This window comes from Ostrea edulis, chromosome 6, assembly GCF_947568905.1.
Source record: "Ostrea edulis chromosome 6, xbOstEdul1.1, whole genome shotgun sequence".
NCBI classification, from domain to species: Eukaryota; Metazoa; Mollusca; class Bivalvia; order Ostreida; family Ostreidae; genus Ostrea; species Ostrea edulis.
The window spans coordinates 35,478,689-35,505,431 of NC_079169.1; the positions used below are offsets into that span (position 1 = coordinate 35,478,689).

The 26,743-nt window shown below is 35.6% G+C and overlaps 2 protein-coding genes across 11 annotated transcripts in view; one reads left to right on the plus strand and one right to left on the minus strand.

Moving 5' to 3' along the window:
* Nucleotides 1-3,453, minus strand: part of LOC125683043 (fibrillin-1-like) — a 28,266-nt gene extending 24,813 nt beyond the window's left edge. Inside the window, exons 1-6 of one of the 5 annotated variants that reach the window (XM_056139421.1) lie at nucleotides 3,369-3,453; nucleotides 2,300-2,498; nucleotides 1,305-1,586; nucleotides 989-1,096; nucleotides 393-518; nucleotides 21-155 (exon numbers count right to left, since the gene is read on the minus strand). In XM_056139421.1, the coding sequence (XP_055995396.1) occupies nucleotides 21-155; nucleotides 393-518; nucleotides 989-1,096; nucleotides 1,305-1,586; nucleotides 2,300-2,486 (838 nt within the window). In that variant the 5' untranslated portion in view covers nucleotides 2,487-2,498; nucleotides 3,369-3,453. Of the gene's footprint in view, nucleotides 1-20; nucleotides 156-392; nucleotides 519-988; nucleotides 1,097-1,304; nucleotides 1,587-2,299; nucleotides 2,503-3,144; nucleotides 3,245-3,271; nucleotides 3,286-3,368 lie in introns of those variants that run through there. The other 4 variants (XM_056139422.1, XM_056139424.1, XM_056139420.1 and 1 more) reach the window with 4 other exon arrangements.
* Nucleotides 3,454-13,161: 9,708 nt separating this feature from the next.
* On the plus strand, nucleotides 13,162-22,754 carry LOC125646385 (uncharacterized). 6 transcript variants are annotated; one of them, XM_048872629.2, is made up of 5 exons: nucleotides 13,162-13,304; nucleotides 17,764-17,962; nucleotides 19,515-19,647; nucleotides 20,097-20,447; nucleotides 21,144-22,754. In XM_048872629.2, the coding sequence occupies exons 2-5, from the start codon at nucleotides 17,813-17,815 to the stop codon at nucleotides 22,031-22,033; spliced, it is 1,524 nt and encodes a 507-aa protein (XP_048728586.1). In that variant the 5' UTR covers nucleotides 13,162-13,304; nucleotides 17,764-17,812; the 3' UTR covers nucleotides 22,034-22,754. The 6 variants fall into 6 exon arrangements, with proteins under 6 accessions (XP_048728586.1, XP_048728587.1, XP_055995403.1 ...); XM_048872630.2 differs by lacking the exon at nucleotides 13,162-13,304 and adding an exon at nucleotides 13,365-14,303; XM_056139428.1 differs by lacking the exon at nucleotides 13,162-13,304 and adding an exon at nucleotides 15,017-15,204.
* Nucleotides 22,755-26,743: the final 3,989 nt, after the last annotated feature.

Sequence of the window (26,743 nt, forward strand, 5' to 3'; positions counted from 1 at the left end):
CGTCCAACAGGTGTTCTTACCTTCACAGAAGAATCCGTCTCCAGAATAGCCTGTTTTACAAGTACAGTAGTAGCTCCCTATCGTGTTAATGCAGGTGGCGTATTTATCACAGGCCTTGTTGGGGGGAAACGCCTTCTTCGTGCACTCATTAACATCTGCAAAATGTTACACAGCATATGTCACTTTAATTAACTGCTACATGTAGACAAAACTTGATTCAATTTACCATAGTAAACCATTCCCAACAAAAGAAAAATTACTGAATACACTTTTTGTTAAGTCAAAATCTCGATAACATATTTTCAAAACTTCACTATTTACAGTTTCGCCAATCGATACGGATACCTGTTTAAACCAACACACTGTGTACTTCGATGATACTAAACACTGACCTTCACAGGTTTTACCGTCCCCGCTGTATCCCGTCTTGCAGTGACACTTCCAGAACGGTGTCAGGTCCGTACAGATAGCTCGTGTCTTATGACAGTCGTCCGTCTTCTCCTTGCATTCATTCACATCTAAAAAATTTCGTTCCTTTAATCGATTATTGCTTCGAAATGAAAACTTTAGAGTTAATTCCGTTTTAAGCGTAAACTAAACGCCGGGGCTTTGATGGTTTTACAATCTTAAGAACTGAAGGGATTTCATAAAAATGACGTAGGAATGGATACTTCTAAATGTATACATATACATAACGTTTACAAATAGTAGGCAGACCTAGGACCTACTATGTAATAAACGAAAACGGTGTCCATAGACAGCGTTGCATTGTGCATATGAATTTCTGATTTACACATAGCATCCCAATAAGGCACTTGGTTTTACAGTTGCTATGCATAGAGTATACGACGTGATTTTGCTTTTAGTGTTGGTTTAAAGCTTGTCAATGTAGACTTGGTAAATTCATTTACGAGAGCTACAGATGAAAAACAATTTCAATAGTACTTACATCCTATTTACTGAAGTTAAATGTTTGTGGGGTACTTACTGATACAAGTAAACCCATCTCCGCGGAAGCCTTTGTTACATTTACAAACATAACGGCCATCTACGTAGTTTCCTTCAGAATATTTACTGCATTTGCATTCATCGTCGTCTGAAATCAACAAACATGTTCAATGGTTATAGTTTACAAAGGAAACTACAGAAAAGTAAATGGATACAGGTTAGAATAACATGATAAAATAGAATGACATGATAAAATAGAATAACATGATAAAATAGAATAACATGATAAAAACTAACCAGTGCGTTTTGATGCAGGCACCAGATTTTAAATTTAAAAAAAGAAGAGATATTCTCACCGCAAACTTTGCATTTTTCACAAGTAAACTGGCATCCGATCTCCATTACCGCTGTCTTGTTTTCACAGATGTTAAAGTGAGACTGTAGATATTGGCAGTATGGGGACGTGTCGTAATTACTCTGGATGAGAATTCCATGGGAACTCTTAGGTCCTGTCTTACACATCCGTAGTGCTGATTTTGGATCCAGGTAAAGACCGAAATTTTGGATGATATTGCCGCAATCTTTTCTATCCGTGCAGAGTAAACTACAGATTGGGTCCTTAGTGGAGTTGGAGGTCGCTAAAAGCAGTATTTCAATATCTTATTATTTCATGTATTAATTTTCTTGTCTTGTTTTTAAATTGCTCTTCTCTGTTTTTCAGTCTGATAAATTCAATTGTCTTTCGCCATTCTATAGATTTTTTTCTTCAATTAATGCTGAAGAAACGGAATTATTTCGTTTTATCATTTCCTTTCTGTAACTTTTTATTTGGATCATTTCATTTCTTTGCTCATTATGATTTGGTCAATTTGAATTGCATATCTTATTTCATTGATTCTTAAATTCATAACTACTCCATAAACCTTTTCGAACAATGATACAGGTAAGTTAGAGTAAGGGAGTAAGCTGGTTGGAAAGATGCTTTAAAATTAATATTGAACACATTTATTTATTTTGCAATAACTGATAAATCTAAGAACATTCCAATCTTGCACTGATAATGAGTGTTTCATTACCCCCCCCCCCCCTCCCCGCGCCAAGAATGATATATTCCAAGACTTTAATATCAATATAGCTTCATAACACAGATTTCATTTCTAGTATTTCTGGTCTTGATATTTCTAGTATTTCTGGTCTTAACATTTCTTGTATTTCTGGTCTTGACTCGCACCATCATGATTCTTAGATAAAGTAAAACATTTTTACTTCCCCAAGTCCACTCAAGTTTATATCATTTCATCATTTCTATCCCTCTTCATGATTCTTGCACATACTAACTAGACCTCGTTACCTCTTCCAGTCCTCTCTAATTCATCTCGTCTCTTCCTTTCCACACCAGCCAGGTACTTCCGGAAAGACTGTACCAAAACGGCACTTTCTGGGGTCAGTTGGCGCTCTGTGAACGACTGAGATTCGGTCCCGGAAATCACAAATACAAACAGGCATAGTAATAAAGTCCACATCATGTAAGTCGTCATCACTAGGGGCACCTGTCATCAAATCAAGATGAATATATAATATTTCATACGAATATCAAAATATGAATGCGATTCTTAACTAGAAAAAAAAATATATGTTTAATCAGTTTTCCAGAGAATTAGATATAAGCAACCTATGGATATATGCATTAAACTTTTAGAATTATAGATCTATTTACGATCATGCTTACCGCCGTTTAACTTTAAGAGAAATAAAAATATCACTCCTTAGTTCAGAATTAATGACACACAATTTAAAACTCGTAAGATGTAATATAAGATTATTCAAATCGCCATGTTCTCAAGATTAATATTAATATATTGCAAAAAAGAGAGACCATCTTAATAAACATTAAACTTTTTAAGAAATAGAGAATGATTTCAAAACAATCATTAATACATATTTAAATCAAAGTACTCGTATTAGCCTGGTGACAATGTCTACATTATTAACCAATCCCAATCAGTGGCTCGATTTGCACAATTCTTATTTTGACATTAAACATTAAGATAACTTTCAAAATTTGAAGAGTTCCTTAGATTTCATTGTTTTCTTAATGGAAAGGTAAATATAACGCACAATCTCACAATCTAATATACAGCTACAAAACTGGTAGAATCAAAAGCAAAGCACATCATATTGCATTACTAAATAGACCTGTATTTTATACATGCATAATACATCAAGATTTATTCCTCTATTGATATTGATTTTTTTTTTTCATTTCTTTCTGACTTTCTGAAACATAAGAAATTTTGTTGTGAAGGCATGCTGTAATTTATACTTTAGTGATATGATTTTATTAAGCTGAAATTCAGAAGATCATTGTATATCATTGTAGTAATGATAAGGAAAAAACCCCAGAACATATCGATACTTACCCCTTCTAGATGCACCACACAGTAGAACTACGCCGATCTGAGGGTAATGTCGCGTGACTGATACCCCTCAGCCGTTACCACCCCAGTCTCTGTGCTCACACGCAATATCGTCATTACTATTTCACGAAGAACTGAGTGAAATATGCACTTACCAAAACATTGATCTGTTGGTTGTCCTGTAAACAAAATCGTGGATATTTGTTTATCTATTCATTTATATTTTGTTATAGAAAATGTCATTCTTTATGAATATCACAAATCTTCCCGTAAGCAATTAGTGTAAAAGTTACATAGACAATGTACCCATATACAAAGATCTCCTTTATAAAGCAATGTGTCAAAATTGTTGAATTCAATTAACGCCTTTCTACAAAAAGGACTTAAAATAGAATCACGTGTTTGTATCAGTTGCATTTCAAAAAGACACTAGTTTTTCTGTCTCAAACCAATGTTAATTTCTCTGAAATAAGAAATGTTACTCGATATTGGTTTAAGAAGATTGTTAGATATCTGAAGAATCACTATCCTTTCCTTATACCGCCGTAAAATGGCGGAAATATTGCCAAAACGTTGTAAAACCCCAATCAATCAATCAATCAACCAACCTTCCCTTATCATTGCGTGTTTTCTTCTTTTCAGCGTGTTCCTGAAGATAAATATAACTTTTTCATTGAGCAATGGATCGCTTGATGAATAAAGTACTATTTTATTGATTATGGTTTATAAAAATCACAGTGATATATTCCACAAATATTAGAAATGGATGCACGAAATGAAACATACATGTTGAATGAACATTACCAAATGTTTTCTAAATGTTTAGAAATTCTCCTTTTTTATGACAATAAGAATTCACAGCTTTGAGAAAAACTTCGTTTTTATTTACGATGGTAAAATTAATATAGAGATACCTCTATCAGACATTTCCTGTATATGTAGAGCACTGATTTTATGATTTAAATGAAACAACTATAATGTAAATAACTTTATTTATGCGTTGAGGGTTTTTGGGTTTTTTTTTGGTTTTTTTTTGTGTATGTAAATGTTAGTAGGGATTTATACACAGCTAACATGCAGTAGAGTTTAGAAGAAATTTATCTAACTACAAGAACATACAATGACTACTAATACACATGTACATGCATACGTTTCATTTGTTAGAAGTTATCGTTGGTACATGTAATATCGGTGCTTTGTGTGTGTATATATATATATATATATATATATATATATATATAAGAAAAATTTTGAGTGATATTTCGGATTATATACATATATTTATATATATATATATATATATATATATATATATATATATATATATGTGTGTGTGTGTGTGTGTGTGTGTGTGTATATAAGGACTTCTAGTTATCGGTTATTATTGGATTTTAGTGTTGTTTTCTGTCTTTACCCACTGCATCATCTTGATCCGCCTGTGTACCTATTGTTTATTTCATAGTTTTTCTCAACTATCCCCTCCACTTCATTTCTTTGCCATTATTTTCGTGCGTGTTTTTATTTTTATTGGTTGCCTTATTTTAATTTAATGCCTAATTTAATGTATTTTATTGTTTATTATCAAGATCCATACAGTTCATAGTTTTAGCGTTTTTACATATAATATAAAGAAAAGTTATGCATAAGTTAATATAATGCAGGATAGGTAAATGGACACAATTCATTCAATGTATATATAGATAGTTGATATCTGTGAGATAGTAAGTATAGTTTGTAACATAATGAATATCAAATATAATATGATTTTAAAAAATTAGGGTAACCTTAGCATTATGTATGCATTTGTGTTCTTATATTTGAACATTTCTGTTGATAATAACTGAACTAGTTTGTAAGTAGAGGGTTTTTTATAAAAATATTTCTTAATATACATTTTTCTGAAATTGTCATAAAATGGACCGACTAACAAAAAGTGAAATTCATCTTCTAGTTCTGCTTTTGAACACATTTTACAAATACTCTCATTTTTTGTAACATTATAATATCTACCTTGTCCAACCTCTAGTATATGTGATGGCATACGGCATTTACTGATATATTGTACATATGTATTTGAAATTACTTTTGTTAAATATAACTGCAACTTAAATCCACCTTTAGTAACATTTTGATGAATTTTCAAAAAATGTAATGTTGAACGTGCAACTTTTCTCCTTTGTTTCGGCCTAGAATATCGACCTTGTGTTTCTAAATCTTACCATTATTGAATGTATTCATTTTTTTGCGTATTTTTGTCTTTTAAAACAGCAATTCAAGCACAACTAAATTAACTTCGTTTCGGCCTTGAGTTTTCAAATCTGTCATTATTGTATTGTTCCGTATTCCTAAACAGTGATTCATTTATATAAATATAATTCAACGTAAGACTTATCGGCCTTACAGCGAGTGTGGCAGGTCGGCAAGAGATGTTCACTCCTCCTAGGCACCTGTTCCCAACTCTGGTATATCCCAGGAGTTCGTGTTTGCCCAGCTCTTTATTTTGTATTCCTTAAAGGAATTATGAGATCGATCACTATTCGAAATCTTCACGTTTTCGTGCATAGTAAACAATCCAAATCAAAAGAAAAAAAGGTAAGTTATTTACATATATGAATAAAATAGGTTTGGCTTCTCACATCTATCTGATGTTCCCTATTGTAATTAAGGACGTGTGGCAGGCAACATAACTGAGTGAAGGGCAATGTACCCTAGTGACGCCTGTGGTAGCCCGCCAGGCAATATACATGTAACTTAGTGAAGCCCGGAGGGCAATTTACATTTAACTTAGTGAAGACCGTCATGCAATATACATGTAACTTAGTGAAGACCGTCATGCAATATACATGTAACTTAATGAAGACCGTCATGCAATGTACATGTAACTTATTGAAGACCGTCAGGCAATGTACATGTAACTTAGTGAAGACCGTCAGGCAATATACATGTAACTTAGTGAAGACCGTCATGCAATATACATGTAACTTAGTGAAGACCGTCAGGCAATGTACATGTAACTTAGTGAAGACCGTCATGCAATATACATGTAACTTAGTAAAGACCGTCAGGCAATATATATGTACCTTAGTGAAGCCCGTAAGGCAATATATATGTACCTTAGTGAAGCCCGTCAGGCAATATACATGTACCTTAGTGAAGACTGTCATGCAATGTACATGTAACTTAATGAAGGCCGGGAGATAATGTACATGTAACTTAGTAAAGACCGGGGGATTATGTACATGTAACTTAGTGAAGCCCGGGGGGGGGGGGGGCACCAGCAATGTACATTTAAACTATAGACACCTGGAGCCCACCAGACTACATAAATAATATGTAAACTGATGAAGCCTTCCGGGATCTAGGTAGGTTATGTGGTCATATCTTTGTAACTATGCATAAAATCAAATCTCCATAAAGGAGTTCAACAAAATCTGTTAGGAAAAATTTGTGATGTCCTGAATACATTGAAAGTTTAGCATAGATAATTACAAATATGAACAGCCCCATTTAGTTTAAACATGATGATTTCTGTCAGAATTAACTCTCTCATACACGTAAGATATTAAAAAACGAGAAGAAGAAAATGATTTAGTTTCTACTAAATGACAGAGATGATGCAAGGGTGGGATAACAATAGTTTCCGCATAAGATCTTACACTACTGGTTTGCACAATGGAAAACTGCAGAATATTCAGAGTTCCTAATCTCACATCTGATTGGTTAACAATCACGTGACAAATGTTGCATCCGTTACTGACCAATTACACACATGTTATTAACAATAAATTTACATGTACATGTATATAGCTATTTGAACAGAGAAGAAATTATAAGTTGTGTATAAACAAAAACTAAATAAATTTATATTTCATACTAATATCCAGTACAAGTTAGATGAAATTTATATAACCACCAAACATACTGACGTCGCGCACGGTACTGGTGTTACTTTCATACGTGCATTAGAAAATGTTTCCGCTATGTTTACACAGTTGTATATTTTGTGGATTATTAAAGTCCTATACATCAATGGCAAGGAAAATATATAAATAATGATAATAGCTTATATAAGATATAATTTACACGCATTTCATTAGCAATAAATACACTCAGATGTCGTCATTTTTCGTTGTCCCGCGTTACATGAAATACGCATACGCTTTATCCACAGATTAATAAAATGATTGATTTTGTCCCAAATAACGTAAGAATTGGTGTATGATTGTGACGTCCTTATCTAAAAACCATAAACCAATTACTTTAAACATTTAGTTCATAGAATTGATATAGCGACCTTAAAAATGGCAAAGACAGTGCCTGTCAGTGGTGTCCCGTGTTTGTAGATAGACTGCAAATGCAAATCATCATGACCAGTAGCACGCCTAATACAGGGGGAAGTTGACTATCCTTGTTACATTTATAATGACATGTATCGTAGAGTACAATGTATACCAGTATTATAAAATTCTGAGTATATCCATGAAGTAGATTGATTTTATCGGTGTCCAGTGAAATGTCCTTATTCTACAAATACCGCGCTTTTTAAACAATTCTACCATTTTATGTCTTATTTCTAAGCATTATTCCAACGCGAATATTTTAATGAATATAACTTACAGAAAGTACATAAAATTTACTATATAGAATATACAACATTTCATTTTATCCCGCGTCCATTTAGGAAAACGAAAAGATACTTAATGTCCAAATAAATGTCCCATGTGATTTTGTCGCGCAATGACGCGACGTCAATGTACACAACCTACGTCTAGCTAAAACGTAAAATGTTGCTTGTATTATTTTTGAATGATCTAAATTAAAATGATTTTTAAAAATAGTATACAAGGTATTTAAGCTATAGCATGTGTATCTCATAGATATGTTTTGCTCTAGATCTGGTACATATACTTTAATTGACTTTATCAAATGACAATTGTACAGACTACATTTTGTTGCATGTACTACTGTACGTCATCGTCGCAAACCACGGGTTATTGTTTCATTCTATTTCACAAACGTTTGTGAAATAGAATGAAACAATAACCCGTGGTTTGCGACGATGTACTGTATGTATGCATATAAAAATTCAGCATTGAACAGATACACTTACGGTGTGTAAAACGTTGCAATATTATACAAATCTTGATTTATATACGAAACTCTTTAATCATATTCGATAATCTTGTTATTCATATATGAGAAAATTTTAATTATATTCGATAATCTTAATATTTATATGCGAAAATTTTGATTTATATTCGATAATCTTGTTATTTATTTACATTTGGTAACCTTGTTATTTATATTCGATAATTATATAAATCTCGATTTATATTCCATAATATTTTATTCATATTTGATAATGTTGATGTACACATGCTATATGTACGCATGGATTTAGTCATTATTGATTGTAGGTGAAATGCATAATTTCAAAAATTGATAAAAGAATTAGCTTCATTGACCATGACCTGACCTCGGATGTCTTAAATTTAACTAGAGGAGCTACTCTGCTAAAATTAAACTTTAATAAATATACAGCAATACCAGCTGTGAGACATTTCGCCTGAATTGAATAGTTGACCTTGCCCTAATATGCTGAATAAACCCAGTAGCTATGTCGAAGCTTGGGTGGCTGCCCTGTAATCCCCCATAGGCTGCTTAGCTAGCTGGATTAACAAGAGTGATACAAATTTGAATATTTATTAATCGTAATCAGAAACAGGGTGCAAATTTACATATATGGCGGAAAGGGTCGCGTGCAATTTTTTATGGGGAACTGGGGAGGCGGCCAGTTTGACTACCAACGTAGGGGCAACACAGGGGGCCCTATGTGGACATAGGTGCCTGGACCTGAACGGGTGGTCACGTTCTAAGGGGGAAGAGATCTCTGCGCATCTCACCTGTCTCCTGCGTGCTACCTGGTTTAAAGAGCAAGTACAGAGCAAACTGTGGACCCTCCTACAGTTTCCAACATGCACCAGCCTGTAGCATTCCCTAGGAGGTGGATGTGAGCACAGGCACCAGAACGGTGGATATATATAGCGTGTTAGATCTTATGTACCCCCCCCCCCTTCCAATGAATGAAAGATATATACATAAGTCACATATTAAATGAATTGAATGTCAAAATCTTGTTAGAGTATCAGTGACGTGTTGAACAATCTCACTGTTGTATTTAGGACCCAGGTGATCTCTGGCGGGTATGAGCGATTGCCCCTGGAATATTTCGCCCACATGCGTTGGTACTCCAGAAGAGTAGAGGAAGCCTCTTTCTCTCTCTCTCTCTCTCTCTCTCTCTCTCTCTCTCTCTCTCTCTCTCTCTCTCGTAGAGTAAAATAAAAAAAAAATTCGCATATGAATATCAAGATTTCTCACATATAAATCAAAATTTCCGTCCGCATATAGATATCAAGATTATCGAATACAAATCAAGATTTCCGCATATGAATAACAATATCATTAGATCAAAAGTTCAACATCTGACAAAAAAATCTAAAGTCACACGGTTTTCACGAGACCACTCCTTCAAAACTAAATATGATATATATATTGAAACTAACCGATTCGCAAGTAAAACATACGAGTATAAATAACACTCTGTATACCTTTTCTACTGTTTATTCAGAAATGAAAGTGAACATTAAAACGTTAAAATGTAATATTATTTGGAAGTTTTTAACTCTCACTTCAACTCACCGTGGTTATTATTATTATTCATTTATAAAGCGCAAAACTACATATACATGTACTTTCTATGCGCTGGTTGTTGTTTTTTTTTTCCACTAGAGCGTGATCGATGTAGATCGATGACAGAAACGTACGGGAGTTTTTAACCCCCCCCCCCCTCCCCCCTTCCGTGTTTGGCATTAATAAAAAGTATTAAAGAGAGTCCAATGATTATTAAACATAGAGACGTGAGCAAGTCTATATATATCCTAGAAAAAACCAAAACTGATTTTTTTTTTACTGTGTTCAAATTTCTCAGAGGTCATATTCATAAGAATTGCAAGCCTTATTTCATGGGATGGTTACCTGTAAAATGCGAAACGAAATCGAAAGGAAACGAAATCTACCGAAGCAAAACGAAACGGGTACCCTTATTTCATACGACATGCCTGCTGTTGCTACTTTGGAGTATTTCTAAGAATTCATAATTTTTATGAATGTACACTATACACGTACAAAGATTTGTTTTCAATTTTTAAACATTAAATCATGCATGTGCTTTAGTTATGATATTACAGCTTGGAGATAATGAATTTGTTTAAAATGTGACGTTGCTTTCGTGATTATATTTTGCCACAATTTATGACGTTATAAGTGTAACGTAAAGTGACACCAGTACCGTGCGCTTAGTATAAAAAAAACAAACAAAAGTTACATACATATATCAACAAAATAGGTTTGGCTTTCTGGGGGCTGGGCACACTTAAGTAGCTGTGGCAGGCGATGTAACTGTGTGAAGCTCGGGGGAGCCGGATGGGCAATGTCACCCTGTGGCAACTGGAGAAGCCCTGCAGGCAATATACCTGTAACTTAGAGAAGGATATGTCACGAATTGTTTCAGCTATAGACTATCGTATTCATTGTTGTTAACAAAATTCACATCATTCATAGAAATGAAATCAATATATTTATCATCATGTGCTGTAAATTCACTACAACGTAAAAAAGCCATTGTACAGCAGCATTTTAACATAGTGCTTATAAACCGTGAAAGTGCACATCAATTTGAAAATATATCATTCTACAGACAAAACATCATAGGTGAAGTCTCTTAGCTTTCTTGCTCACGGACTGTATTCTCTTAATACCCAAAATCTCTCAAGATTTCTCCAAGATTACAATAGCCTCCCTTAAGATAATGAAATCGTATGGGAACAAAATACAATTTGATTGTTGTATAAGATAAGGACAATGATTAATGACATATGACAAAATCAGTAAGTCTTCACTTTATAAATGAATTGGTAAAATTGTTTCCACTAGTACAAACACCACATAAAGTCATGAACTGTAGCATGCGCTCCCTACTCGTTTCTTAGAAGTTTGCTGTATGACTGCCAATACAGTGTTTATATCTGTTACAGTGTGATCAGGATTAACTGTTTATATCTGTTACAGTGTGATCAGGATTAACTGTTTATATCTGTTACAGTGTGATCAGGATTAACTGTTTATATCTGTTACAGTGTTTAATATCTGTTACAGTGTGATCATTTAACTGTTTATATCTGTTACAGTGTGATCGTTTCTGGGACGGGCTACTGGTTTCTTGTTCGCTTCCGGTGCCAATTTTCGGAATTACTCCATCTCAAAAAGAGAAATTGCATCAGCAATAGAGTTCTTTCTAGGGACATATTTTGCATGTAGAGTGACAATATGCAAATGAATAATTGTAGTAAGTTAAATTCTATGAAGCTCAAGAAGACCGCTGCGGTGGTCTAAAGGTAGAGCATTCGCCCCTCATGCAGAAGGTCGGGGATTCGAATCCCGGCCGCGACAAACCTAAGTCGTTACAACAGGTAGTGACAGTTCCATCGCCAAACGTTCGGCATCAGGCGTGAATGTCACGGGTCCTCGGAGATGACCTTAAAAACAAATGTCCCGTGTCAAAGTAGGTGTGGCATGCAAAACAAATCCTCCCTGCTCATTGGCCGTCAGCGCCGAGCAAAGGCCAATTTGAAGCCCTTCACCAGTCTTGGTTACGTCTCCATATGAATGAAAACTTGTCGAGAGGGACGTTAAACAAGATACAATCAATCAATCCATTTTAAGGTGTCAAGAACGATTTCTAAACTTTTGTGAGTCGCTAAAGGAATTACAAGAATCTGAAACATGTTGGTCAATGAATCCATTGTATTATCAACTGAAAAGTTTGGATGGTCAATTGTCAGAAAAGATTCAATGAATGTAAACATTCAAATACGTCCTAGTATTTTTGTCATGGCACATGTACTTATCGACAGAATGTAACAATTTTCCAAACTTTCAAAGTTCGTGGGTGTAGATACAGTAACTAATTCAAACTACTACATAACAATAACAAGTACTACAATAATCCCCGTACCAACTGCTTATATTTACACCTGCCAAAATAGATTTGGAATTTTCAAATTGATACGATTAATTATTGTTTTACGATTAATTAGTGTTTTGGCCGTCGAATGCCAACTTGCGTCTCTAATCACTTTCGAACAAGTTTTGCACTCAATCTGACAACAAATATGGCCGACCAGGTATCGTGTCGAAGCCTCAAGTACACTAAAGCAGGTTGTGATTTTTTAAAATTATTCAAACATAAAATAAAGCCCTCTGGACAGGGTGAATATGGTACTTCTCACGTAATCCAAGCTTTTTCTGATCCCTGCTCGTATATTGTGATATGTGCGGGGAAGAGACACACCTTAGGCGTTTTGGGTAATTTCATATGGCCGACTGGTTGATATATATATATAGATAAATAGATAGATAGATAGATAGAAAAAGTTGATATCACAGTCAAATACATGTAATTAAATAAAAAAGCAGGAGAATATGCAGTTCCAAAATATATTCAAATCACTAGCGTTTTTTGGATTTTAACATCCATTCTCAAGTGAATACAAATATTGAATACAAAGTTGTTTATCTTAGAGACGTCTATTGTCTATATATATATATATATATATATATATATATATATATATATATATATATATATATAATTTTATATATATCCAAATGTGAACAATTGCCTCAGCGTTAAACAACCTTGAAGTTCGCCATTTTTAAATATCTCCTAAGAGCATGTTTATCACATCATTTGTAAAGAGCACCTGCACTAGACGGTTTTAGGATAGTGTTATTTACTTCCTGATTCAAACTCATGCCGATATATAGAGCGTAAAACTTTAATTTTCCTTCCTTTCAAACATTCAGCTGACGGTGTTCAGAGTAAGTATTTTCTTTTTGTATCTATAATGGTTCTTGATTATGATTTCCTTTATTTGCTGTCGAAATAATGGTGATTAACTTTACACATCATGTAGCATGTCCACACTTAGATTTTAAAACAGTTAATCGTTTGTTAGCAATACAACACGTGATCTGATATGTAAATATGCAACAGGATTGTCGCGAATGCTGTTTGATTTCTCAGTATATGGAAATGCAGTGGGTGAAAGTCTAAGTATATGTTAAACAAAGGTTCACTCTGTATAACGCAACCCTGTGCATTTCTAGTTTGAGTACTGATGATGATTTATAGCCTAAATACGAAGAGAAGATTGTACAACTATATTGCGTATAAAATGTGTCTTCGAATGAATACATTTATGGAAGAATATGCGTGCATTCTTTTCCATTTAGATGGAAAATGTCATATTTTGACAATTATAACAAAGAATTTGAATATGAACACAGCCCTTTATTCATGAACCTTGATGTCTGAAGAACTTTGTCTGTAATGTGAACTCTGACCATTGTAATATGAACTTTGTCCTCTGTAATATAAACTCTCGTTCACTGATAGCACTTTGATAATATCTGTATAATTCGACAAAACAGTGGGTTTTTTAAAAAGTGTTTGACAGCAATACAAATTGGGTGTGGTATACAGATTTTAACTTTGATATGTTTCTCATGATCTTGGAGCCCGGCAATAAAACTGTGTTTATAACCAAAGAATATGTGTGTACATTGAAGAGCTACCGTTGCCAAGATACAAACACAGATTCTCTGATAATAGCTGATAGTAAACACTCACGCAACCTATTTGTAGCATGAAGAAAGGTGAAGATAACGAACAGTGGTCAATCTCATAACTCCTATAAGCAATACAAAATAGAGAGTTTGGCAAACATGGAACCCTGGATATACCAGAGGTGGGATCAGGTGCCTAGGAGAAGTAAACAGCCCCTGTCGACCGGTCACACCACCCTATATCTTAATCAGGTAAATGGAGTTATCCGTAGTCACAATCAGTGTGCCAAGAACGGTCTAATAATTGGTATGAAACACGTCAGACAGCATGTAACCCAGTGCTAGGTTGTATTGACAAACTAAATCATTATAACGACCATAGAATTTGCGAATTCCTGACTTTAAAACTAGACTGTTGGAATCCCTGCACCATCAAATGTTTTATCAGTAGCCTGCTTCTATTTTAAAACTGACCATAAGCAGAAGAAGCTCTTGCGTATCGAATCAGTTGAAAGATACGGTTTGGGGCCACATCCATCTCAATTTAGTGAGGGGATGTTACAGGCTAATGCATGTTAGGGGCTTATGGCCAACATAATATACATACCAGATAGCACTGCAGGAGACAGGATGAGAAGGACAGGTCTCGCTTACATACCATATGCAGGTGATAATGGAATATTGCTACATAAATATGGGAAGATGACGATGGAGAAGCTGAAATCATCCCGTTTGTCATACATTTGAGTTGCTAGTTTACCGTTAATATCTACTTTAAATAAAATATCTAAGTATGAAGCAGATGTAGACGACTCTGTGATATCTTTTATTTCAAGTTCACCAGGATATATAGAATCGACATATGAATGAAAATTATGAAGCTGTCACGAAAAAACATGTCAGTTTTCATTCAACTGTTTATCTTACTTCTAACCTTTTAAGTTTGTTTTATTCCTGTAGGATAGACAGGTACAACACCTACATTTAGAACTTAAAAACTGGTTCTTTTTTCACTGCTGCATAACCTTGTGGCCGTGATGCATCTGTTTGCGAATTTAAATGATCCGAAGACATCCATTCCTTATCTATGAAGATTGGCTTGCCATTAAAGTGTTGAATGAAATCTGACCAGGTAGAATCATCTAAACCACAAGTGAGATTGATTAAACGCCGCAAAATAGCTCTGCCTGGTACTACAACCCCACATGCAAAATTTAAGAGACCTATGTCGGATTGTAATTCTTTTAATGAGACCTTTTTGCATTTTTTTTCTTCAGTTGATTCAGCGTTTTGTGACAATTTTAACTGGCTATCAAAGGTTCTGTATTGTTTCCTGTATTTGTTTTCATATTTAGGTTTGCAAAGGGTTATGTATCCCAAAGTTATGAGAAACTGTAGGCGATCAAGGGCTTTTCGCGAAATGTTGTGTTCATATTTGTGTAAATAACTATAAATTACGAGAAATTGATATGCAATTGATTTTTCCTCATTGAACTTCACTCTCATAAAACAACAGCTTTCTCCTCACCAAAGAATTTTTCTTGAGGCCGATATCTTATGATAATTGACATAAGTCGTTTCTCAATAGAAATTTGAAGTCAGCATCTCAAGAGCAACGTCTATAAAGCGAGCTAATAAAGAAATAAGGAGTTTATTCGCAGTTTGAACTGTAATTCAAATATTTCACCAGTGCTTATGTATGCTGCAGTTTTTTATTATAAACTTACATTTTGGAGATATGTGTATTTCAATCGAACTCTTTACAACTATGGTCGCGTTTATCAAAGAGATTTGCAAGTTTAAAACAAATTGCGTTAGCAGGGAACCAGTTTCGGAGCATCAATTACGACATGAAAACTACAACGAAGTAATGAGATGCCACGTAATGTCACGTCACAATAAACAGTGCCCCACCTGTACATTATCAAATGTGATAGAGTGGTGTATTTCGTATAGAATGGTGTATTCCATAAACAATGTGGATTGTGATTGCAGCCATGTAAAGCAATGACTCTACGCATTCACAAATATCCAAGCTCATTAGCTTGAAGAAATTCTTAACTAAACAAAAATGATGCACGAGTTGATGTATAATTTTGGTCTTCATTTAGTTGTAATGAGTACATTTAGAAAACGATAAGGGGTTTGTAAAATTTTTATGACGTTCAAATGTTAATATATAATTACCTCTTCTTATATAACACTATATATTTTTTTCCCCACTGTTTTGGACTTAATTGAAAAATCATTGGAATGAATACATTGGAAATGGTAAATTGTATCCATCTTACTTACAAAAACATGAATTCAGTTTTCATTTTCATCAATTTAAAAAAAAATGTTTGTTTGTTGCATGTACCGTTAAAAGCTTCTATCTTCCCAGAAATGTCCCGAAATATGAAGGCTTTTATACGAGTATACTTGTTGTACATGTATATTATTGTAAACTAGTATATAAAGAACGACTGAAATCACATGAGAGAACTTTTAGTTGTGTTCACACTATTACACATCTCATTTGCACAATTATGTAGTATTAGGTGACGTCACACCTTGGCTGAAAATTACTGCATCCCGGCCTGCTCTACTTCGCTGAATTGTTAGATTTAACGTTCAATATATTACAACGGGTTTTTTTTTTCTCTTTTCATTTCTGTGACGTCACAATTGTTTGAACTTTATGTTAATAATATTTCGTGAATGTTGTATTTTGAATGTTGTCTTGTGAATGTTGTTTCATGAATGTTGTGTTTTGAATGTTGTTTTGTAAATTTTATTATGGGAATGTCTTAGGGTGGATGCAGCAAATTTTCAAAGGCGGGTAAGCGATCCAAGTTTATAGGTTTTCCCCCGAAAAAAGTGGTAGTTTGAAGACACCAAAATGGCAAATGTTACTCTTTTTGATAAAAATGTTTAACCAAATGGGAAGGGGGTTCAACCCCTCCACTATAGCCCTCCCTCTAGATCCACCGTAGTTCTGCTTCTTGTTTAAACATTTTTTACTTGGTAAATTGATGGGATTAGTCAGCAAGGTCAGACTATATGAGCCCTCTCTTCTTTTCTTGTATAGCTGTTCTATATAACTATATTTTCTAACGATGACCTGTTTGCACATTCTTATGTTTTCCACTGATATCATGACGAGGTTAACATAAGCAGACGCAAAACAAACATTGAATACTTGGAAGGTAACCAATGGGTGCACTAGGGTATAAACTTCCTTCTTGATAAAATCATTTAAAGTAAGTTGTCCTATTACTTGCCGCAAATTGAAAGGTTTGTCTTTAAAATGCGAAATGATGTTCTAATCTACATTTCTATTGCCACTCAAACATGCATTAAGTATGCTTTATTTTTAGAATTAATGGTGTATAAATATACGGTATATCTATGGGGGGATACATTTTTATTATACTGGAATTAATGCTAACATTTTGAATACACTGTAGGTAAAAGACAAATTTATGTTTACAATGATAGTTTACATTTTTAAAGTATTGGTATTTGCCAAACGTTTCACTTATCGTCATGATCGTTACATATTGTATTTAAGAATGTTCAATCATAGCATTTATACGTTCTTTAAAAGTCTCATTCATTTTTCTTCAAAAAAATCCATGATATTGTGATTGCTTAAAACCTTCAAAATTATTTTCATTTCATAACTTTGGTACTAAGACTTTTAGCATACATGTACTTATTTGTATTTTAGATGGGCATGTTGTTTTGAGGATCGTCCATTTTGAGAATTCAATGTAGTCATGGATATCGATACTTGCACATATGACGAAAAAGAGGAGCTTCCGCTTCCAGAGTTTTACCGGAAGTACAAGGACAAGTTTCCGATGACAGCCATCGTTGTTGGCGGTCACTACGGACCTACCAAGTGGGACGATCTCCCTAGTGACCTGGTACGTATAGTTTGTTTTACGCTTGATTTATGTATTGTTGTTGAACGTCCGATCAAGAATATTTACTTACGTCGTACCTGTAAAGAAAGGATTTAGGACACTGCAGTCAACAAACTATCTGCCCAGAGATTTGATGAATGCTCACGGTAAGGGGAACTGGGTGTGTAGTTCAAATTAAATCAACATGTAGCGTGTGTGAAGAAGAAATGATACACGAAAATGGCTGGTAGTTTGCAGGAGTCGTGTTTGCACCGGGAAATGGATGACTATGATTACTGGGGGGGGGGGGGGGGGGGGGCAATATTCCTTGTATTCTGGTGTGGAGCGTCAGTGTGGGGGAGGGGGTAGAAACACTCTGTAAATTGGGATATTTATCTATGCAATGATCGAGATATTTATCCGTGAAATAATCGAGATATTTATCCATGCAGGGATCGAGATATTTATCTGAGTAATGATCGAGATTTTATCCGTGTAATGATCGAGATATTTATAAATGTAATAGTTGGGGCATTTATCCAAGTTATAGTTGCGATAATTATCTATGTAATAGTCGGGGTATATGCAGTGTCTGTGGAATAATTGGGACATTAACCGAGGTTTTAGAACGACGATAGCACATTTACATTTACAGTGGTAAAAATGTTTGTATAGTCCTGTGTTGTGAACAAAATATGAATTTAACTTCAATAATACTGGTTGCGGTAGCTCCATTGTTAGAGTGTTCGCTTCGTGATTGGGATGTTGTATGTTCGATCCCTGGTCGTGCCGTAGCCGCATCAAAGCAAAACAATATAGGTACTAGTTGCTCCTTCGCCAAACACTAAGCATCTACAAATGAGAGGTGTGTGTCTTTTCGATATGTCCTTAAAAACGGAGTCCCCGTATCGTGACAGGCGTTAGCAAGTTAATAAAAACACCACTGCTTCGGCCCCGAGTTTCATGTATAGATCTAAATCTGTGATACTTCACCTACAATTGTTGACGTCTCAATATGAGTGAACAATTATTGAACAATATATTTTTTCCTCATATGGCCGGGAGTTCATGTTTACCCTACTCTTAATTTTGTATTCTTTATAGGAATTATGAGATTGATCACTGTTTGTTATATTCACTTCGTCATATGCTTATTTAGATAGAACCTTGATATTATTCAAGGTCCTACAATGACTCACGCTACTTATTGTTTACGTTATCTTTTAAAATTTCAAGTAGAAATCTTACCAAAGCAAATCAGCGTGCTACTGGTGTCTCCGCGATACAGTACACCAACCAGGATGGGGATGTCAGATGAACATCTTCATCTTAAAAGTAGCCCATTCCTTTTACACGGATATTTTTCTTCCTGATCTCAGTCAGTAATATAGGATTGGCTATTTTCAGAAATTTTCCCCTCAATAAATATATTAGATGGTCTTCGTACAATACAGATCACTCAATGACACATACGTATTTTAGAAAGAAAAATATTTCTGCGCCATACTAGGTGTGGAACGATAAGGTGTCCTTCTGTGTGTTTATTTGTCTTTGTGTCTCTCTATATTTTTAGGTAATGAGGATCGATAGAGAATTCAAACAACAGAGGGTTTTAGCAAAGGACCCCAGGGCTTACAGAGATCAGTACATTAGTATACCCGTGAACGGACCATACATGTTCAACATTGTCAAATCCATCAACGAAAGTAAGACTTTAAACTGTATACAACATCAGGTGCTCGTATCAAATCATGAATAAATGTTTATTATGTAATCATTAATGAGCATTCTAAATTACGTGGTGATGAAAAGGTGAAGATACAACCGTGCTCAATTTAATAAAGCCTATAAAATATACAAAATTAAGAGCAGGGAAAACACGGACAGGGTCCCCTGGATACTCCATATAAGCACCTGTTCCCACCCCTGCATTAAAATTTTAACTTTTATAGGAATTATGAGATTCAACGTTGTTTATTATCTTCACGTTTTCATTAAATCGTTACACGTCACAATCATTTTATCTATACAAAATTATGTTCTTTCAAACTTCATTGGAAATTGCTGGTACTTTTTGAAGAGAAAAATTGACTGAAACAATTATCTTATACAAGTGAATGGTTTTGCAATTCTTCTCCATCTAACCCAATTCTAGAAAGTAAAGATCAAAGCATGGTGGAAATTTTAGAGCAGCACCCTCTTCCAATTCTCGTTCAGTTCTCTGCCAGATACGATGTTCCACGAGAAGGGCGAGGAGGACCGGATGGAGGGGCGATCAGTCTCCTTATAGAGTACCGTTACGAGGAAATTTACCTTCAAGGAAACTTCTATTCCCAAGGTGTCATCGCCAGAGAAAGTGCATCCGTAACGCTGTGTCCTCTCATTTCCATGGCGCCGATCCATGGAGTAAAGGACAAGACAAAGAAGGAATATCAACAGTACTTACAGCGCATGACAGACTTTGTCAATAGGGAGAGTCAATTCTCTGAGAAGACGTGTAACTTAGGTATGATATAACACATTGAAATTATTCTTTTAGAACAAAAACGAACAATGATCAATCTCATAACTCCTATAAAGAATACAAAATAGAGAGTGGGGCAAACACGAACCCTTGGGTATACCAGAGGTGGGATAAGGTGCCTAGGAGGAGTAAGCATCCCCTGTCGACCGGTCACATCCGTCGTAAGTCCTATCTCTGGAACAGGTAAACAAACTAATCCGTAGTCAAAATCAGTGTGCCAAGAACAGCTTCGATTGGTAAGAAACATGTCAGACAACATTTTACCCAATTCGTAGGAGAAAGTGGTCTCGGAGAATTGACACTGCACGGAGTTTGCTCATACCCCCCCCCCCCCCCCTTCATATTTAGATGTTACTGGGCGTTTAGCGCAAGGGGAATATATATTTAAATGAATTATAATTAATCGTACTTAACGAATTTATGACTATCACTTGGTACACGCCAATGACCATTTCATACTTCGCTCAGTCCAATGGTCACACTGTATTAATGGAATATTGCTACATAAGTATGGGAATTTGACAATGGAGAAGGTAAAGTCATCCCGTTTTTCATAAAGCTGTGTTGAGAGAATCAATAGTCTTGTTTAAGTACCTGTACATATTTTATAGTCTGCTGTTGGTACCAGAATGTCAAAATACTATGAGATGCAACTCATTCTGAACTTTTACAACACAGGTGTAAAGAAGTTGGATGCCTCCGATCCCGACATCTCTCACATTGTAAAATCAGAAACCGTCGTAGACAGTGGACCCGCCCCCGCACTTCCCAAGAGAAAAGCATCACTTGATCTGAAAGCCCAGCCCGTCAAATCAAGTCATAACAAGTCTACGGCATTGGAAGTTGGACACGCCCCACGTCTTCCTGATCGACAAAGCGCACCGCAACATTCAAAATCTGGAATTGTGAAGACAAGCAAAATACCTCCCAAACCAATGCCTAAACCCATCGTTTCAACGAAAGAAGCAAGTGATGATTCTGATGGTGAAATATATGGCGGAGACTATGAAGTGATTGATGATGATAAACCATTAGAGCCTCCAAATAAACTTAATAAAAGCACGACTGGTTACGCAAACGATATTCTATGCCAAGTACGACCGTTTTCAGATCGTAAAACACAAGACATAAGCGAGGAGAGTGATGAGTATGAAGAAATGGAGGAAAAGATCGCCGATCCAAAGTTTGAAGGACACAGTAAAATAGATAAAGAAACACAGAATAGGGAAGCGAAAATTCTCCAGACACAAGCTGACGATTTATACTCCACAGCGGCAACCATTGACATCATAAAAACGCCTGAAGAGACAGGGAATGAAGTCTGCACTGCTCAAGCGGAGGGCATTGTTAAATCATGCTATGTCTCTGGAAAGAGTATTAAAGAGCTAGGGGAGATTTTGGAGAAACTCAGGCTTGGGAAATACTTGGAGAAATTTGCTGAGGACTTGATAGACGGTGAAATTGTCCAGGATCTTACTGCAGATGACCTAAAAAGTGATTATCAATTTACAAAAACGGAAGCCATCAGACTTAGGAAATACATCGAGCAAGGTCACATTCCGCAATAAACATATCTTTTTTCTCTGTGTTTTGAAGAGAAAAAACATGATAGAAATACTTTAAGTTTTCTTTGACATAGAATTACATGCATTCAATTAATCTTTATTTTCTTCCTTTACTGATTGATTTATACTTTATGTTCAGTAGTCATTCACGCTTGTATTACATCTTTCAGACTTTGTGAACATCTTGATGACGTTTTCTTTTAGATGATTATTGCAGGCATATATTTAGATTTGATATTTAAAAGTGTTTGTATGCTTAATCAATGACTATGATGTTTATCTACATAGAGGCGATATGAGCAAATGTTGCTGTGTAACCATTTCCGGTGATATATGTATTAAAGCGATTTTATGAAACCATTTTCTCAATGAAAAAATACACCCTATTTCTGTATACCAGTATTGTCCATTTTTGCGTTTGTTGAATTTCAACATTCATAAATAGATGCAATTGATCCACATTGTCTTATTTTGTAACATTGAAATGATTATTGTATTTGATAAAGATTCTATGCATCTAAATTTGCATTAAGACGTCCGATAGATTGCCAATGGTAATTCTCTGTGGCAACGTTACGACATTTGATCAGGAGTACACTATGATAAAAGATTGCCAAACTGATCTACATTTCAAACACAAATTAGTCTTGTTTGTAACGTTCAAGTCAAAAGTTGTAATTTTCAATGCACTTTTTTCGTTTTTGAAATAAACTACAAATATCAATCTCAATTTTTTAAGCCTCAAGGAGTGGCGTAGCCTGAGTTAATTAATGTGTACGCCTGTTTCACAACTTGCCTGAACAATAATAGAGAAAAACATGCCGTAACGACAACGGTTTAGACCCGGAAAGGTGTAACACTAACAAGATATCCAAGATACCAGTACCAATAGGGAGACTAATGTACCGCAGATACTGCAGACACTTATTTTTCACCTATGTTTGTAGCATTTAATAGGGTTTTTTTTATGTGTACGCCCGGGCGTTTTGACGTAAACATAGCTACGCGCCTGTCAAGTGAGCTTTTCTGATCAAAATTGTTGGCGTTATCGACGTTGTGAACTTTACAAGTTCATCTTCGTCTCCAGAACCAATGTGTCAATTTCAACCAAACTTGGCGCAGAGTATCCTTTGATAAAGAGTATTCAAGTTTGTCCAATGAAGGACCATCTACCCCTCAAATGGGAGATAATCAAGAAAAGGTAAACATCAGAAGATAGTGCGGACCGAAGTTTTCAACCAGAACACCCCAGGGGTATGATGTGGCTATAATAGGGAATAAAGTTTTTCATGAGGATATATGAGAAAAATCTTTTGAAGAACCACAGGGTCATGATTAATCATACCAATATGTAAGCATTATCAGATAATGCATATGTCAATTTATTCAAATTACGGCCCCGAGGGGTAGGCTGTGGCAGCATCTGGAGATCAAATTTTACACGACAAGTTGACAACGTATGAGCATTTTTTCTAAATTAACTCAAGACCAACTAGTCCATGATTTGTAATTATTGATATGCAAGCACCCTCAGGTAATGCAGATTAAATTTTCCTCGAATCGTGGCCGAACTGGAAAGAGGGTATGGGACTTCAATAATCACAATTTTACATTGTCAGGTCTTCCTACAGCCTGTTGGAATTCCCATGGGTATGAATTGTGTTCCCTTGTTAGCTGACCTGTTTTTATATTTCTGTGAAGCTGAATTTATTCAAACACTTCTACGTAGGAAGAAAATATCCCTTGCTGTAGCAGTTATATATATCGACGACGTTCTATCTATTAACAATATTAATTTTCATTCATATCTCGATTCGATATATCCGTGTGAAGTCGAATTAAAAGACACCACAGAGTCGTACACTTCTGCTTCATACTTAGATATTTTATTGAAAGTAGATACTAACGACAAACTAACAACTCAATTTTGTGACAAACGGGATGAGTTCAGCTTCTCCATCATCAACTTCCCATATTTATGTAGCAATATTCCATTATCACCTGCATATGGTTTTTATATCTCTCAACTGATTCGAAACGCAAAAGCTTGTTTTGCGTATGGTCGGTTTTTTAAAAAAAACGTTGATGGTGCAAGGGTTTCAACAGTCTCGTTTAAAGTCCGTATTTCGCAAATTCTATGGTCGTTATGACGATCTAGTTTGCCAATACAACCTATCATCGAGTCAAATGCTGTCTGACGTGTTTTTTATACCGATTGTTAGGCCGTTCTTGACACACTGATTTTTACTACGGCTAACTCCGTTTAGCTGCTCAAGATTTAGGGCATACGGTGGGTGTGACCGGTCGACAGGGGATGCTTACTCCTCCTAGGCACCTGATCTCATCTCTGGTATATCCAGGGTTCCGTGTTTGCCCAACTCTCTATTTTGTATTGCTTGTGGGAGTTATGAGATGGATCACTGTTCGTTATCTTCGCCTTTCATGCAAGCCTTCCAACGAAAAGGTGAATATAATGAACAGTGACGGTCAATCTCAAAACTCCCAAAAGGAATATAGAATTAAGAGTTCGGCAAACACGGGCACCCTGGACATACCAGAGGTAGTGTCTGGTGCCTAGGAGGAGTAAGCATCCCCTGTCGCTGGTTACATTCGCCGTGAGCCCTATAGCTTGATCAATGAAATGTTACGATAACGAACATTGATCAATCTCATAACTCCTACAAGCAATACAAAATATATAGTTGGACAAACACGGACCCCTAGACACACCAGAGGTGGGATCAGGTGCCTAGGAGGAGTAAGCATCCCCTGTCGATGCAGTGCAGATTCATATTTTACTAGTGGTGGCTGAAATAGGAAATAAATGTCTTTCATGAGAATATATAGGTCATTTGAAAACATATTTTAAGAGTAGCAATGTCACACTGAATTCAGGTGAGTTGTTTCCATGAACCCTGGGTTTAGAGTGGGACTAAACTCAGGAATCAAATTTTACATAATAAATTAATGTAGGGGTCTTTAAAATCGTTTGAAAAGCACCTTCTCCAGAACACCACGGTCATGTTAGTCATATTGATATTGAGAAATCCCAAGTTGTGTAGATTCATGTTTAGTCAAGACTCAATCCCATGGGCCTAAATTGGAGTCCTAGTATTGATCAAAATATATCATGGGGTTAAAGAGGGTAAGATTTGAAATAAATCTTCTGATGAACAATAGGTCCAAGGGTGACTAAGATGAATGTTGTTGTCCATGCACCTCATTGTCCTTATTCTGCGCTTTTAGGGAGACTGTTTGGTGACATTTTTACAGGGTTCCATGTTTGTCCTACTCTTAATTATGTGCTTCTTATAGCAATTATGATATTGATTACTGTTCACTTTTCATGACACTTTTCGTTATAACATCTTATCATTTCTGTAAATTTCGTTACTTCATTTCTTACTTTTTATAAGTCTGTGTTCCAGAAGTAAAACAAATGATTGTTTGATGTCAACTCATTTCAAATTCATCACCGATGCTGATTCAATACACATGTGATTAATTGTTAAACAGAGAGTGTGCTCTATTTGTGAAGTATTACTAAACCGAGGCAGGCTTCAAGAGTCTCGTTTAAAGTCAACATTTTGTAAATTATATGGTCGATATAAGAACAAGTTACGGTAACGAACCGTGATCAACCTCATAATCCCCACAAAAGATACACAATTAACAATAGGGAAAATACGGACTCCCGCCTGGAAATACCAGAGGTAGGATCAGGTGCCTAGGAGGAGTAAGCATCCCATGTCACAGCCACCGTGAGTTCTCTACTTGATCAGATAAGCGGAGTAACCTGTTGTCAAAATCAGCATGTAAAGAACGGCCTAACAATTGGTATGAAACACGTCAGCCAGCATTCGACCCATTGATATTTGCAATTACAACCAGTCAATAGGTTGAATACTGTCTGGCTTGTTTCATACAAATTGTTAAACCGTTCTTTACACACTGATTTTGACTAGAGATTAATCCATTTGAATGATCAATATTTCCGATCGGGATACAGGTTACAATAGGTCCTCAGTACCCTTTGTTTGTCGTAGGAGGCGATTAAATTTATTCAGATTAGTTTTAAAATCCGCAATCTATTTTCACTACGCTTTCGATTTTCTTGAAGTGTGCGTCGGTTTGCTACTTGGGATTTGGCAGTGATGTATGATATGCATGAAAGGAGTGAAGAACAAAAACAGTGATCAATCTCATAAATCTTATAAAGAATCCAACATCAAGAACAGGGCAAACATGGACTCTTGGGGGGAAAATATTAAATCACGTGCCTAAGAGAAGTACACATAACCTGTTGACCGGTCACACCTGCCGTAAAGCCTTTATGTTGATCATTTTAGTTGGTTGCATATTGTTTAATGTACCGCTCGAGAATTTTTCAATTTCATGGAGACGTCACCATTGCCGGTGAAGGGCAGTTCAAAATTTAGGCCTATGCTCGGCGCTTACGGCCTTTGAACAGGGAGGGATCTTTATTGTGCCACACCTGCTGTGACACGGAGCCTCAGGTTTTGCGGTCTCATCCGAAGGACCGCCCCATTTAGTCGCCTCTTACGACAAACAAGGGTTACTGAGGACCTATTCTAACCTGGGTCCTCACGGGATCATGAATTACAGTTAACACAGAGTTAACGCAAAATCGTTAACCACATGGTCAACTTCAACAAAGAAGTTAACACTATGTTAAAGTTGACCACCTTTTGA